The 15,731-nt window shown below is 41.8% G+C and overlaps 1 protein-coding gene across 5 annotated transcripts in view; it reads left to right on the forward strand.

The window, feature by feature from the left end:
• Window positions 1-15,731, forward strand: part of SLC26A7 (solute carrier family 26 member 7) — an 84,265-nt gene that overhangs the window by 29,234 nt on the left and 39,300 nt on the right. For all 5 annotated transcript variants that reach the window (XM_083623328.1, XM_083623329.1, XM_083623327.1 and 2 more), the window contains one exon: window positions 7,518-7,682. In XM_083623328.1, the coding sequence (XP_083479454.1) occupies window positions 7,518-7,682 (165 nt within the window). The remainder of the gene's footprint in view (window positions 1-7,517; window positions 7,683-15,731) is intronic.

Here is a 15,731-nt window from a genome sequence, read left to right on the forward strand (position 1 = left end):
GAAGTTGATCTGGGCCAGAGAGGAAGCTGGAGTTTCATGTAGCACAGGCAATTGTTTCCTTATGCTTAAGAAAGCTGCTGGCAGGTTAGGTGCAAAGATACATGACATCGCTTGCTCTGGTTTCAACATACCCATCTAAGTTTACATGCTGCTTTTCAGGTTTAACCAAGAAAGCTGATTCCACCACTCTTTTAAATCTGATTACTAATGCACTTTAAGCGGAGTCCCAGGTATGTTCATGTTGGCACTCTCAGTTTACATAGCACAGCTGATATGCCCAACAGTCTGCATGCAAACTGAGAGCATGCCCTGGAACTCCAGTGGCAACTAATTTTTAAAAGGGCCAAACTGAAGGTCCAGTGGCAATAGATAGGTGGAACCACCCTGTTCTGCTTTGCAGAATTTTGGCAGAAAGCAGACTGTATTTTATTAATTTATCTATTGGAAACCTTTATCTCCTGCTGTTTCAGCTTGTAAGATCTTCAAAAGGACTTACAGTCTATAATAGCCATGGGGACTTGTGGCACATTTATTAAGGTGTAAGCTTTTGTGGACTTCATAAGATGCAAGGCATTACTCTCACTTGGCAGCTATACATCTATGTGTAATAAGGGATAATAAAGAAAGGCCAAATGATTGGAGGCTGGTAGTGCAATACAGAAGAAAAGAACTTGAGATAGCTGGGATTGGAGCAAACTTTATGCTAATGTAATACAAATGAAAAGTAATAAAAAGGAAAGATAAAATGTGATATCTTTATTTTTCCCCTTATTATGCATGTGCTCTTTATAATGTATTTGTTTATGAGACGTACCTTTAACTGTTCAAAAATTATAAGGAGCCCATAGGTGGAATGAATGTATATGGTATTTTGTGCATAGGAATTACGTAAAACGATTTTTAAAAAAAGAAGAGGAGGGAACTGTAAACAAAATTCTTTACTGCGATCACATTTCAGTTAATGACTGCTTCTGTATTAGTGGGTAGATATCTAAGTGCTGCATGCAATTCCATATAATAATCATCATAATAATAATTTGGTTTTTTTTTGTCTGTGGAAACATCCAAATTGAGGTGTTTGGTTTTTTTTAATCAGTATTTCTTTTGTTGTTTCATTGCCCAGTGGATACACTTATTTTGATTTATATTTTTAAATGACACCGGGCAAAACTCCCAAAGACAGATTTCCTTCTTGCCGTTTGGAATATGGCTGCTACTCATAAAATAACTTCTCTAGCTTTTGCTTTGGCCAAAGCTCATGCGTGCTTTGTCAAGTGCTATCTTTTGGAGCATGTGCCAGACCAGTGTTCATTTTCATTGTATTCTGTTGTTGTTATGGCTAATAGCTGAATCCACAAAACTGAAATTGCACTGAAATATGGCCTCTACTGAGAATCAGCTATTAACTAGAGTATTCACAATTCCTTACCATCAGTCAGTTATTGCACTCAGGTACAATGTACCCTTATTATGATGCTTATATTACTGCATACTTTGGGGCATTTCTGTGGTGAGGTACATGCCCTAGTTTTGTTGTCATTGTGGAAAGTGGATATTGGTGTACCCCAGACATTTAAGACCATAGTGTAGCCTCCTCCAACTTGGTGCCCCCCCCGCCCCCGAAATGTTGGCCTACCATTAAAAACTATTAAAAACATATTAAAACAAATTACGGTCACTAGAAATATATATTTCAGGTGTCCAAGACCAGGGTGAAGATGTGCATATGACAAAAGCTGTATAAAGAAGATGCCAGGCACAGCCGTGTAAGGAGGGAGTTTCACAACTTAAGGGCTGCCACAGAGAGTGCCCTTTCCTGGGCCACTACCCTCTGAATTTCTGAGGACAGTGGAACTACCAATATGGCTCCAGCTGCTGCCCTTAACACTCAAAGAGCATCTGTAGGGAAGAATGCGGGCTTTCAGTTATTTGAGACCTAAGTCCCAATTGCACATGTGTCTGTTTTGTGACATGTACACAGGAGAGAATTCATGATTCCTGGCATTTGCATGCGTGACAGAATAGAGTCATGGGCATGCATCCCATGCTTGATGAACTGCATGTTGGATTCTTGCAATTGATGTCCAAATGTTGTATTATGTGGTTGTCAGGACCCATGGCATATACATTTGCCCCTGAGTTATGTTACAATCATGTAACTTTTTTTTTAAAAAAAATACTTTTCTATGCTGACTTTTGTAAACAGTCATATGCTTGACAGATCTTGTTATTAGTTGCCAATGGACACTATCGGAAAGAAAACATCTTTTGTTCTCATTTAGCATGGCAACAAAAGCTAATCAGGCTATTCTATTGTAATCACTATTTATCTAATGGAGAGGTAAGGAATGCCTTTGAACCAACACACAATAGCTACTGAACTGTGGAAAATCTTGTGTTTTTCCTCTTCAAAGCTTTGTTTTATTCAGTTTTTCAACAGAGGCAGGATTTCACTTTTTAATATTTTTTGTCATATTTTCTCCCCCTTCCCCCCCTCTTTTTTCTCCACCAGCTCCAGGCAATTCACATTAAATCACAGCAAATCAAATGAAGGTGACACCCTGACCCTAACCTTCCCTTACCCAGCAGAACGTTCCATTATGAATTGGCTATATCAGGCATAGGCAAACTCGGCCCACCAGATGTTTTGGGACAGTGGTCAGGGATGATGGGAGTTGTAGTCCCAAAACATCTGGAGGGCCGAATTTGCCTATGCCTGGGCTATATCTTTAGCATGTTTAGTTTTGTGTGATTTGTACCTTAAGTTGCTAGTGCACTCCATGCTTCAGTTCCTTGTGTTGTCTTCATTAGTTAGTGCTCCACTTTAGGCTTCTTTCCACAAAAGACAGTAAATAGGTAAATAACCTTTTCTATGTTTAATTGCTAGCCTCCAACTCTGGACATTGTTCTGCCTTTCCACTAACTCTGGACATTGTTCTGCCTTTCCACTACTTTGCTTTTTCCTTTAAGACCTCCACCCCCAACAAAATAATGAATTTGCCTACAAGTTCTTGTTTGTTTGTTTGTTTTTAATCTGACATTGGAAAACTTCCTCTCCAAGGGCCAAACTATTTGGAATGCAGGAGATCAATGAAACCCTTTCAAAGTTCTTGTCTGACTTGCTTGGCAAAACATACAGGTATCAGAAATGTCCCTAGTTTGGGCAAATGGCACAAGAAAACACCCACACACTAATACCACATTCCTACTCTATTTCCAGAGGGATGGCCATGCTAGCCTGATGCAGCAAAATCAGACAAGTGTCTTGTGACTCCTTAAAGACTATGAAACATTATTATGGTATAAACATTAACTAGTAAAATTGATTCCTTCCGACTGATCCAATTGCATTCCTTTAAATTTATTTAAAGGAACTTGCTGCTGGAAAGAGAGTTCTCGTAATACAGACTGATGCAGTTCTGTGCATCATTTATCACAGCCCAAATCGTCTCCACCCAGATAACAGTAGTGTCCAAGATGTGACTTTTATCTTATCTCCTGACCCTCATTAAGTAGTGTCAATTTAAGAGCATATCTCAGGCCATTCAAAGACCAATGTTATTGAACAGGCTTGTTAAAGTGAGTAACGCCCTAGTAGAATATAGCATATTTTCGAATAATTAGCCCTGCCCTTTCCTTTTCAAGATGGCTCTTGGCCAGATATTCTTCTTAACAAATCATTTCTATTTCACACTGCTGATGTTGGAAGGACATTGTGCGTTTCCCATGTCCATTTGTCCTTGGACTTGTTCCTTTTTATTTCACAATCTTTCCCTTTTTGTGGCTGTAGCCGTGCTAAAGTGGTTTCACCTTTGGCTACATATTGCTGTGAGATGCCTGCAGTTCAACAGAGTTAACCATGCTTAATTTCAAGGGGCTTTGGCAACTATTGTGTTGGATTGTGGCCAGTGGCTCCACTCTAGAGGGCTGATGAATATAATTATACTTTTGCTCGCACCCATTTATCATGTTATGGGATGTATCCCTCATTGCACTCTCCTTCGGTAAGTTTGTCTCTATACTATCCTGGCTAGGCTGTGGTCTTGCCGATTGCTGCACATATTCAGGGAAGCCATCGTGTGGAAGGTTGCTGCCTACCATTGCTACAATGGTATGTTAAAGTCAACTGCAATAAAGACCAACTGTATCTAGTTATATGCATCTCCTTGATAAATATGGCATGCTTGTAAAGACAGAGGACTGTCACCTTCGGAACTCAAAATGCAGAATGAAATGTGCATGTCTTTATGTCCCTCTGTCTTCTTGGTCAAAGAGGGTCTGTTTGTATACACATTTCATCCTGCATTTTGAGATCTACCTGCACTGTTCTCTCATTTGGAATATTCCTTCCACTATTAGCTGCAGTATAGGGGGGGGGGGGCGGGAATGGTTTCCAGTGCAGAAAATGTTTCTTGTGTTAACCGCTTCCATAGCTCCCCCATAGAGAATAACATGAGCCCACATGTCAGTCTCTGGAAGAAATGTATGGATTGCCTTTTTACATGTTACACACAAAAAATGAAAGCACAAGTGTATTAATCCATGTATTTGAAGCATTCAAATCAGCCCTAGTTTTAACATTTAAACTTTGATTATTTTTACAGTGATGAAAGTTATGGGCTGGGACTTGTAGTCAGTACAGTGGTGCCTCGGGTTACATATGCTTCAGGTTACATACGCTTCAGGTTACAGACTCCGCTAACCCAGAAATAGTACCTCGGGTTAAGAACTTTGCTTCAGGATGAGAACAGAAATCGTGCTCCGGCGGCGCGACAGCAGCAGGAGGCCCCATTAGCTAAAGTGGTGCTTCAGGTTAAGAACAGTTTCAGGTTAAGAACAGACCTCCAGAACGAATTAAGTACTTAACCCGAGGTACCACTGTACAGGACACTGAAAATAGACACAAGTTTTGTTCCAGTCACTAGAATAGTGAAACTGTAACTGAAATAAGTAAAAGTAGGTCAGGAGCAACACTTTGTTGACGGTGCTGAATGACTTGGGATACAAAATGTTATCTAGATTGCAACGCAACAAATAATTAACTGCAGAGCAAATTTAAGAACACAGATAGAAATGTTTTTTAAAAGTCTTTGTCACAGTTAAAGAACGGCAAAATAATGCACGTTCAGCACAGTCAATGTAAGGCAAAAAGCCTGGGCTAGTAAAAGCAAGTTTGTCTTTAATTCAGCATACATTCTCTGAAGCTATTTGCAGCAGGATATGTTGTTCAGGCTAATAGTTCAATAAAATTGAAAATCCAATTAGCCGTTATACTCTAAATAATAGACGTTGGAAGTGTTTATTCTTCAGGATATCCTGGCTGTGATCAGAAAACAGCATCAATGTCCCTACCATAAATTGCATAAATTGCACAAATTGTATCATCCTGGTGATGGCTTCAGTTAGGAATGCCTTTGAGAGTTGGTTTCTTGCCTTGGCCATTGAAGTAAACCAGTGACTGTGGCAAAGATTTTTTATGATTCAATGTCACAGTGTTCTTGTACCTCATTGTATTTTTTGGGAGTGCCAGTGGATTCATGTTTGCTCTCTAGTGCTGTCAGTATGTGAAGGGGGCACAGGTGCACCTACTAAGGAAATAGAAAACTGGAGAGGCCCAGTGGGTCAAGTTGAATCATACAAACCAGATGGTGGCTAGAAAACAGGTTCACGGTTTCCATAACAACACTCCACATCTAGGAGGGCTTCTCTAGTTGGAGTTGCCATTCCCTTAGGAAAAGAGATGGCTGTTTCTTGTTTCTTTGTAGGCATGGTCAAAAAACAAACAAAGGAAAGGGTGGTTTTCATCTGTTTAGCCATTTTTCTTTTCCCCAGCAACACACTTTTATATGAATAGACGTCTTTCGCCCAAAGTTCCACTCAAAAACCTTGAGCCATTGACTGCATACTGCTGAGCCCTTCTGAAAAACCTGAGTTTTGCCCTCTGGCTCCATTATGGACCTGGTCTGAGCTCAACCCCCTGTCAAGGTAGCAACTTAACTTTATTTCACAAGGCCGTTTTGGGAACATGGGTTTCAATATCCTGCTTAGTTTCACACCATATGAGGTTGTTCCTTAGCAGTGCCTACAGCCTAGTTATGACAAAACAGTAGATGAGACAGTAACCATGTTTCATTGCACCTGACTGCTTGTGAGGCTTTTCATTATGGAATACTCCCTGTGGGAACTGGCATGGTTACATACAGAGAACAGGCATATCAGGAATGAGGCTTGGCTAGAACCCATATCCCTGATTTAGTTTCCTTTGTGCAGGGAGTTATATATCTGAAGGAGTATCCAGGACTCTGGAACTTATTTGAAAGTGTCAGCAAACAGATAGATATAGGTGATCCAGTTGACATTGTATGCATTGATTTTCTGAAAAGTTTTACAAAGTTTCTCACCAAAGACACCTGAGAAACTTTAGCAGCTATGGAATAAGAGGAGAGTCACAGATTAAGAAGTGGGCAGGAGACAGTTTGCAATGCACACTTCTTAAACCAACACAAACCAGAACACAGCTAGTCTTTGAATTTTGTGATACAGATCTCAAACCAAATAATGGGTTGTTGTTGTTGTTGTTTAGTCGTTTAGTCATGTCCGACTCTTCATGACCCCATGGACCAGAGCACGCCAGGCACTCTTGTCTTCCACTGCCTCCCGCAGTTTGGTCAGACTCATGTTTGTGGCTTCGAGAACACTGTCCAACCATCTCGTCCTTTGTCGTCCCCTTCTCCTTGTGCCCTCAATCTTTCCCAACATCAGGGTCTTTTCTAGGGAGTCTTCTCTTCTCATGAGGTGGCCAAAGTATTGGGTACAAAACTGCAAGTACTAGGGGAAACAGAAGACTGCCCTCAGATAGCTGTCAAAGATTTTGGTGTCAGTACAAAGCTGAGGACATAACAACTTTATTTTGCCTGTTTAGTTCTGTCTGCTTAGGCCAGACGGTGTACATCTCAAAGGAATAGAAACGTGGTTGAGAGGCATAGCTCCTTCCACTTAAACCTGTGGGGCCTAAAATCCTGGCCATTTGTGACTTTAAATCTGTCAGACACTGTACAGAGAACAGTATGAATGGAATGGTTTTTTAAAAGTAGCTTCAGCCAGACTTTCGTGGCTTAGTCCCCTCCCCCCACCACCACAAAGCCCTGCAGAGCTTATTGTGCCTATATATTGGAGTAACTGAAAAACAACAACATTAGAGCCAATGCTTCAGAAAAGTCACCGTACTAAATACACATTGGCAGAGCCAGCTGTTATTATAGCTAATCTCAACCCAGAGCCTGGTAAACCAGTGATAGGAGAGAGATAACATATAATGAATGTATGAAAGTGGACATGTGTCGAAAGTTTATTCATGGTATGCAATGCATAATTAAAAAAATCACTTCACTGTTTGATTAGCTCGTGGTGCTATCTTGTCCCTTTTATGTTAAAAGGGTGGGCGTATCTTTTCCTTACATTAGCCTTGGTACCCATATTCACATGTAATCGCTGTTAATATATCTTTGGTTTCTCAGGTAGCAATGTTTGTGCTGCACTTGGGCAGTGCCACCTTCTTGCTCACGGAGCCGGTGATAAGCGCAATGACGACGGGAGCAGCTACGCACGTCGTGACTTCACAAGTCAAGTACCTCTTGGGAATGAAAATGCCGTATATATCGGGACCCCTGGGATTCTTTTATGTAAGTTCATTCTTGAAAATTGTCTCTGCCATATTGCTCACAGTTTGCATTTTCACTCGAGATGCAGGCCCAGGCCTAGGCACTGCAGTGTCCTGGTGGGGTTTGGGTCTATGTATATCTAAATCCAACTTGTTCTGGATGCAGGTCATTCCTGTCAAAGGAGCAGCAGGTACACAGTCTGGGGATCCGTAGCAAATCTGCTTTGCTATCATAGACCCGAATGTTGCCTGTGGCACAAAGTGCCTTTCACCCGCTGAGACCCTTCCCGGATACAGTTAGCCTGTCCATGGTTATCCTTGTTCTGATAACCTCCAGGCTAGATTGCTGCAATGCATTGTATGTGGGGCTGCCGTTGAAGACTGCACGTAATGTACCTGCAGAGCTGCCAGAGACATCTTGCCAGTGCTTAAGGAGCTCCACTGGTCCCCAGTCCGTTTCCAAGCACAATTGAAAGTGCTGCTGCTTAGCTTACCTCTGAAACCTCAATGTGACTTGGGAGTTGAGTACCTAAGGCTACATCTACCCTCCATCAATCCATCCATGCACAGCTACCATCTCTGTATCCTGGCATCTGAGATGAAGCCAGCAGTGATGAGAAAGAGGGCTTTTTTGTTGTTGTAGCGCCTTGTTTGTGGAATGCATCCTCCTCAGGGATGCATGCCTGGTCCATATACTCATGTATTTTAGCGCTAAGCAAAGGTCTTTTTACTTTCCCAAGTTTTTAACATCTTCTGACATAGGCTGTGTACACAATCCCATTGCATCCAGTGCATTCCCACCATTGGTTTGGGAAGTGGTGTACACATGATGTTAGCCACAGTTCATATCTATCCTGAATTTATCCCGTTCTTCCTTAGCAAATACCTCATTTTGATGTGTTTTGGTTCCAATCAGCTTCAATCTGAACTGAGAAAATGAAGGACTTGGCTGCATTTAATGATACCCAATGCTAGAATTGTTTAATGCTGTTTTTTTAAACAGTCTTTTAAAGTTAGTTTTTTATTGCTGTGTCTCAGTCTATAAATAAATGCATGCAATTACCCCATTTTAATCCTCAAAACAATATTGTGGGGTATGTTAGGCTGAAATGCAGTTACGTTCCTACGATCTCCCATAGTCCAACTGCATCTCTGGCTCTGGAAACTCCATTGTCCTTCACTTTTCAGAACCAGTCCAGTGGTATCTCCCTCTCTTTCTTGTCCTTTCCCATCTTTACTACCTGTGACTGACTGGGGTGGTGGGGCAAGTATATCGTGGTTATTCAGCAATTAATTCCCAACCTCCTTACACAACCTGTAATATGACTAGTGTGAAGTGCTGTTGTGGTGCACTTGATGTACTTTGACTGGTCCAGGGACAGAGAATCTGGAGAACAAGCTGTTCCCATATTAAACTATCCTCTAGTTATGATTTTCATCTACGGTGCTTCTCTGGGTGCTTCAACTTTTGGAAGTTAGGTGGGTAGCTGCTTGAAAGAGAGCCTTTCTTGTGGTGGCTATCGTATTGTCGAATTTTTCAGGCATCAGCATCGATAGCTTGGCTTCTAAAAGATAAAAGCCTTGTTTATCTAAAAGATAAGTTTGTCCGGTTTGCCTGGGCTTTTGACAGTAAGTTAAATTCTGTGGCCTATGGCAGGGTAAAAACATCTTAGCATAAAAATGTTGAGTTCAATGGCACTTATACCTAAGTAAGAATATACTGTATAGAATTGCAGCCTTAAAATGGTCTTCATTAGTACTCCGAAACAGATACATAGAAAGCATGATCTCAAGACCCAGTAATGTTTTACTAATACATTGTTCTCTCTTAATATTATTAATTGCATATTAACTTACTTCAGTGTACTGTAAATCTTTATCATCTGTAAACCATTCCTTCCATATAAATTACAAGGAGATAGGCAATGCCATCTGGTGGTTGATACTGATATTTAAATGCAGCAGCCAAGGGACCCTAGATTGCATGATATGCTAAAAATGATAGGTATGTATTGCCCCACATTCCTTCATCTCTCTAACCCAGACTTGCCTGTATTCTAACATTTCCTGTGAGTGCTATTGGCTCCTAATACTTTCAGCCTCCTTGTTTTATGTCATCTGCTAATTTTCTATATTATAGAAAATCGAGAATCTATAGCAATCAACCCAGGCTCTCTATTTGACAGCAGCTCCTCTCTTCTTTTCCTTCTTCTTCAAACTTATGCTATTTGCTAGAATGGCTGCAGATAGACAGTGATTTTTCCACATTCATCCAATGGTTTTCATATACTTTACATTTGGGGAGTCATTTCCACATTAACGTATCCACCAGGCAACACGGGAATATTATGTGTTGCACACACAGTTTGCATGCAACACCATCTTAAGCCTCACTTGAACCAAGAATGTGACCAATAGCACACCCAACATTGCAGGAGAAAATGAGTAGTGATGGACAAGCTATAATTTGGAGAAGCATGGCACCATTACTGATGTTCTTGCTGAGGAACCCCAGCAAGTTTCTCAGAACGCAATTTGCAAACCGCTGCATCCTAGTTGATTCTTTTTTAAGTTTTTCAAAAGGATTCAAAAACAGTCAATGCACCTTGCATTTTCCTTCCAAACATAACATTTAAAAACCACACTGACATATTACGGAACATTATATTTGACATCTTTGTTTAAAATGGTTGTTTAATTTTTATTAGAGAAGATCCCTCCCTCTTAAAGGGGCTGTTTAAAAATTAGACAAGAATTCCATGTGCATGTCTCCACACATGGGTTGCTTTGGAGAGGGGCCAGTGTCACCATGCAATAACTTTGATAATTTGTGTTGCCATGGTAGTAGTTTTATATGAAAAAAAAAGAATTAAGTAATTGTGCACTGCTCAGCAGGCACAACTGCACCGCAAAAGGCAAATTTGGCAGCCACTTCATTGGTCTGTTTTGTTTTTTTCTTTTAAAATGTTTACCTTTGTAAGTTTAGCCTGTTGCCTAATTCTTCCTGGTTTTATATTCTTTTTCACAACCTCAACTTACTCAATTCTCTTTTTTTTTTGGCTTGGACACCCAGGGCAGGGGTGAGCGGAGCAATGCAGGAGTCCAGTCTGCTAATAAAGTGGAGTAGGAGAGTCATAAGGAAACAAGCCAATGAAACATTTTCTTTTATAGAATGAGATCATAATTCAGTATGAGCAAATGAGAGAACCAACCTACTTTGAGGATCCCACGAGATACATAATTATCACAAAAGCGTTACAGCTTGCAATTTATATGAAGCCAGAGTTTTGTCCAATCAAGGTTTCCCTAAATATAAGACTTGTTATAAATGCTCAGTGTGGTTGCCACCTCTTCTGTGGTTGCTCCCACATGGGTAGAGAGCCACGCAAAAAGTTCTGCCCCTGCTGCTCCTCTAACCACACATTTAACCTGCTGCACAAGTGATGCCTCTCCCAGGACATCGTATGCCACATTCACTGTTGGATGAAACTGGGAGAACATAAGAAGCTGCCACATGGCAAGTTAGTATTATCTGTGCTGATTGACAGCATCTCTCCAGGAATTTCAGGCAGAAATATTTCCTAGTCTTCCCTGTAGTTGCCAGGAACTGAAACAAAGACCTTCCTCAAGCAACGCATGTGCTCTTCTACTGAAGTATGACCCTCTCACTAGTTAAGGTACTTCATAAGTTAGCAGAAAGGAGCAGTCTGTAGGCTGGGAGAACCCACACAACACCACCAGACCAAGGCAATTTTCTGTCTGAGGACAAGACCAGCTGCACTGCATGCACAGGGGCCAACTTAACTAGCAGTTGACACTTACTTCGACATTGAGAATAGAGCAGTTTCCTTCCAAGCATCTGAGGGCAATAAGGGGTTCTTCAACAGAGGGGAACAGGTGGGCACCTTCAGAAGAGCAGCTGAGGGCTGCCACTATTGCCCTGTCCCCCCAAATCTGCCACCTAAGACTGCAACCTCACTCTGCCTGATGGTATGGCTTGTTAGAATTCCTGCTCCATGACTGCAGTCATGGGATTGTTCTCTGTCACATGATGGTGTATGTTTTGACTCCACAGACTGGGAAGTGACGGAGACAGGATGTTACTGTGTTCCGTGAAGTGGGACTATTGTCCTTTGTTTTTTCTCTTTGCTGTCTGATGCTAGAGAGAGAGCCATGTTGCAGTGCTCCGTGTGTGCTTATATGTAAATAAAGTAGATTAGCCAAAATGCTGAGTTGCTGAGGTCTGTTACGCAAACTGCGAAGACTCTGCGGATCCTTAAGTGTGCCATTGTCTGTTGGCATCAGTCGCTGTGATGTTTGGGCTGAAGGAAGCTAATGAAGCTCCCGAATGAACGACCAGGAGGGAGAGAACATGCCAGTCGGGCATGTGTCTCTGCCAGGGTCCTACTCGAGAATAGGACAAGCTCCTGACATGGCTATCTCCTCTCCACTAACTCTGCCTTCAGTATTGGGGTTTTAAAAAATTAATTTTATTGGCATTATTAACAATGTCAATTATTACTCGGAATTTTGTAGTAGATGTATGATCTCAGATAGGGAATTCCTGCTGGGCTACTGCTTGGCTCCCTATTACGAGATGGGCCTGAAGTGATAACTATGTGAGGATGGAAGGAAAGGGGGGAGTTCTGTATCTTTCACAGGGGTGTAGAATTGGAATTTTGGCAGCTATTGCATTTTTCACCCTAGCACAATCAATTGTGCCTGGTAAAATACTTGCTCTTTTGTACAACTGTTACATTTCAGAGACTCCCCCCCACCAACTCCCTTGTACAACTTGCAATAAGGAAGCAAACAGTCTGAAGATCCCAAATTCATTAGCTGACTTGGTATATGACAGCCTCTTAGATTGCTTCCTCTACCATCCATGTACACAGAGAGGGATCTTGGTGCTGCAAAGTTACAAGATGGCTAGTTTCTTCTCCCATCCCCATTCCTCCCCGCCCCCTTGCATGCCCCCCATCTCATTTAGCTCACTTCCTCCACTCCATTAAAGTTTGGAGCTTGTATTCCTTGATGAAGTGCAGCATATTCCCACAATGGCCTGGTGTTCTGAGTGCCCATGTATATATAGGGCTCTATTATTCCTTCTGGCGATCCCTTCGTGTGTTGGTGTTTCACCCACACATGGAAGGATCATGCCACATGTATTTTTCAAACTGGCTACCTCAAACTGTACTCAGCTCCCTGCATACCCTTGAAGAATGCAGCAAATAGAGTATTAAAAATAAACCCTCCGGCTTCCAAACCTACTTTTCCGAACAAGGGGTGGCAAAATGCCACCTGAGGGTTGGAATGCCATGTGGTAAGTTTTCTGAAAGAGAGAGAAAATAAGAAAGCAAAACTAAATGTTCTTGTTTAGAATCTGGGTCTCTTAATTTTTATGAACAAGTTTCCTAACTAAATGGTCCAGGTATTAGATTTGAATTGTTTTTGTAAAGCAACTTTATTCCCAATTTGTGTTGCATTTGGCAGCCAATTGCTGGAGAGAAGCACTTTTCAGCAGTTTAATAGAGACTTCTTGCCTGTAAAACTGGATTGATCCTAGAGTATTTTGACTAATTTGTGTATTTTAATAGCTGTGCCTGTTTGGAACTCTAGCCTTAATGGTTTACCTTTACACTTATACTTGCTGACATATTAACTTACTGATGTATCAGCACGCCTGTCCTTTGCACCATTGCATTATATGGCTGCAATCTGGCAATCCAATGTACTTTCTCAAGTTTATATGTCAGTAGTGGATGGGAGTCCCATTTTCTGCCCGAGAGCGTTCTTTCTGTGACAACCCTGTCTTATCACCAAAGAGGATGCAGCTTGCGAAGAGTTCCATGACATCAGAAAACCTCATGGGTGCCATGGAGTCACTGGATGAAGGAGCATGTCTTTTGGGAAAACTTTAATCAGAAAATTGTATTCACATTTTCCAAGAAATCTTGGTAAATTGAGGTTCTTTAAATGTCTGTTCTATCTCAAAGTGCATCAGAGGTTTTTGGCAGCCTTTCACTTAGATGTGCATATAACGATCAGGCAATGAACTTGTGTCACCCAATATTTTTTTAATACTCCTGTAAATGATTAAGGGCTCATGAGAATTGGCCATTTGGCTACTGTGATACTCTTGAAACCTTGAAATAAAATGATTCAAACGCACTCTTATGTGAGAACTGTTTGGAAACTGAAATTGGTTTAAGAATGTGAGACTTGGCCTCTCCCCAACCCTACTTTGCCCTTATAATCTCTTCATCCAACCCCAGTAAACCCTAATGGAGAGGTCCCATGGGGAGAAGTTGATGGGACTCACTCCAAGGGCAGATTCCACCCCACATGCCCTCCTCACCTCAATCCCCAAATTTCCCCCTGTAGCCTCTTTACATCCCCCCAGAGGGACTGAGTGCAGCAGCTTTGATCCACGAGATCCCAGAGTAGGGTAGTGTGCTTGAAGAGAGGCGGGGGATGGAGGAGAGTGCTTGGGAGGGGAGCGGTCTACTTCAGCTTTGATCAAAATCTGAATTAGGGAAGAGTTTTTGAGGTTGGTTTTATTGAGCCCCTGAAATTTCTTTCAGAGCCTGCACCTTTAATGCAAGGTATGCTAGATTAAGTGATTGGGTTGGTAATTCCTGGTGTTCATTGTCTGATAAACATTTACTAAAATGCAAGACTATTAATATTATAGCAGTGCATATTATATCCATTCTTTCCTATCTAATCCCATTGGTCCTTCTAGAGATATGGAATGTAACATTTATCAGTTCCATAGAGTTCTGAGTACAGTTCAGGAGAACTTCTTGGACTGTGCCTTGGGAGTAGATTTGCCACAGCCAGTTAAGCCAGTAATAAACTGGCAGTGAAGTGAAAAGCATAACCCAGAATAAGTACTATGTAGCATGAATATTTGGTGGTACAAATACTGTTCCACCATGCTGACCCAAGGGTGATGGGAGCTGTTGTTCAACAACATCTGGAAGACACAAGGTTCTACTAGGCCCAGAGATGTACCTAAGCTCCCTTGTGCCCCCTGTCCCTCCCTTGCACCCTTGGCAAAGAGATGTGGCTGGCCAGAGCAACAGGGGAGTGTCCCAGGGAGCCTGCTGATGGGCAGGCGAGCTCCTAGCCACCTGGAGCCAGAGTGGAGAGGCACGATTTTTGTGTCTCTCTGGGCCTTTGCCCTTGGCAGGGGCTAACCTGGCCAATCCCTGGGTACACCCCTGACTAGGCCCTTCAGACAAGTAGTTTGGTCTCCATGTGTGTTGCTATGGGAAAACAAGTAGCACACCACAGCAAAATGGGTCATGGTAATCCATGGCTAACAAAAGCAATGGCAAACTGGGTAGTGATGATCCACAAAAATGACTGTCTGCGAGTTCCCGAATCAATTCCTGTTATTTTAGAATGCCTTCATAAAGCTTTAACAGCACAGTGTATCAGAATGGGTTGGCAAACGCAGCCTATATTCAACAAAAGACAGATGTTTGAAATAAAACTTGCAAGTCTTTGTGTATGTCATATTTAAATAGTTGATGGTGGGATTTAGTCCAGCTCTTCATTTTGCTTGCTGGCTGCTCTTTGGATCTGGCTTTGGGTAGCTTCTGAGCCTGTGCTGATGACTGTGCTGACATTCTGACATGGCATTCCAAGTTTCTGTCTTTTGTCCTAGTCAGTCTCGGCTCCTGGTGGGGCACTGAGCCAAAGCCACATGCTGTCTTCAACACACATTTCTGGATAGGCATGGCTTTCTAGTTGCCAAATCCCAAGCCCTCTAGTATAACATCTTCATTGTTTGATTATATAAGGACAACATGTGGGTCAAGGTTGTGGTTTCATTGCCCATCCTTCCAAATGTCTGACTCATGTACAAAATGTGCCCCCACCCCCCATTCTTAGACGAAGTATGGAAAAGCTGCATCCCTGTTTTTGTGACAAATGTCCGTCAGTGAAATAATCTAGACTAGGTCATGATGACCTTAGTTGTGGCATTGTGGCTTTCCAGGACAGTGGGATCATAGCTTGCTCTGTAACTTTTTGCATGTACATAGTCAACGTTTTTTGTTAC

Source organism: Podarcis filfolensis, assembly GCF_964270895.1.
Source record: "Podarcis filfolensis genome assembly, chromosome: 7".
In the NCBI taxonomy this organism is placed as follows: Eukaryota; Metazoa; Chordata; class Lepidosauria; order Squamata; family Lacertidae; genus Podarcis; species Podarcis filfolensis.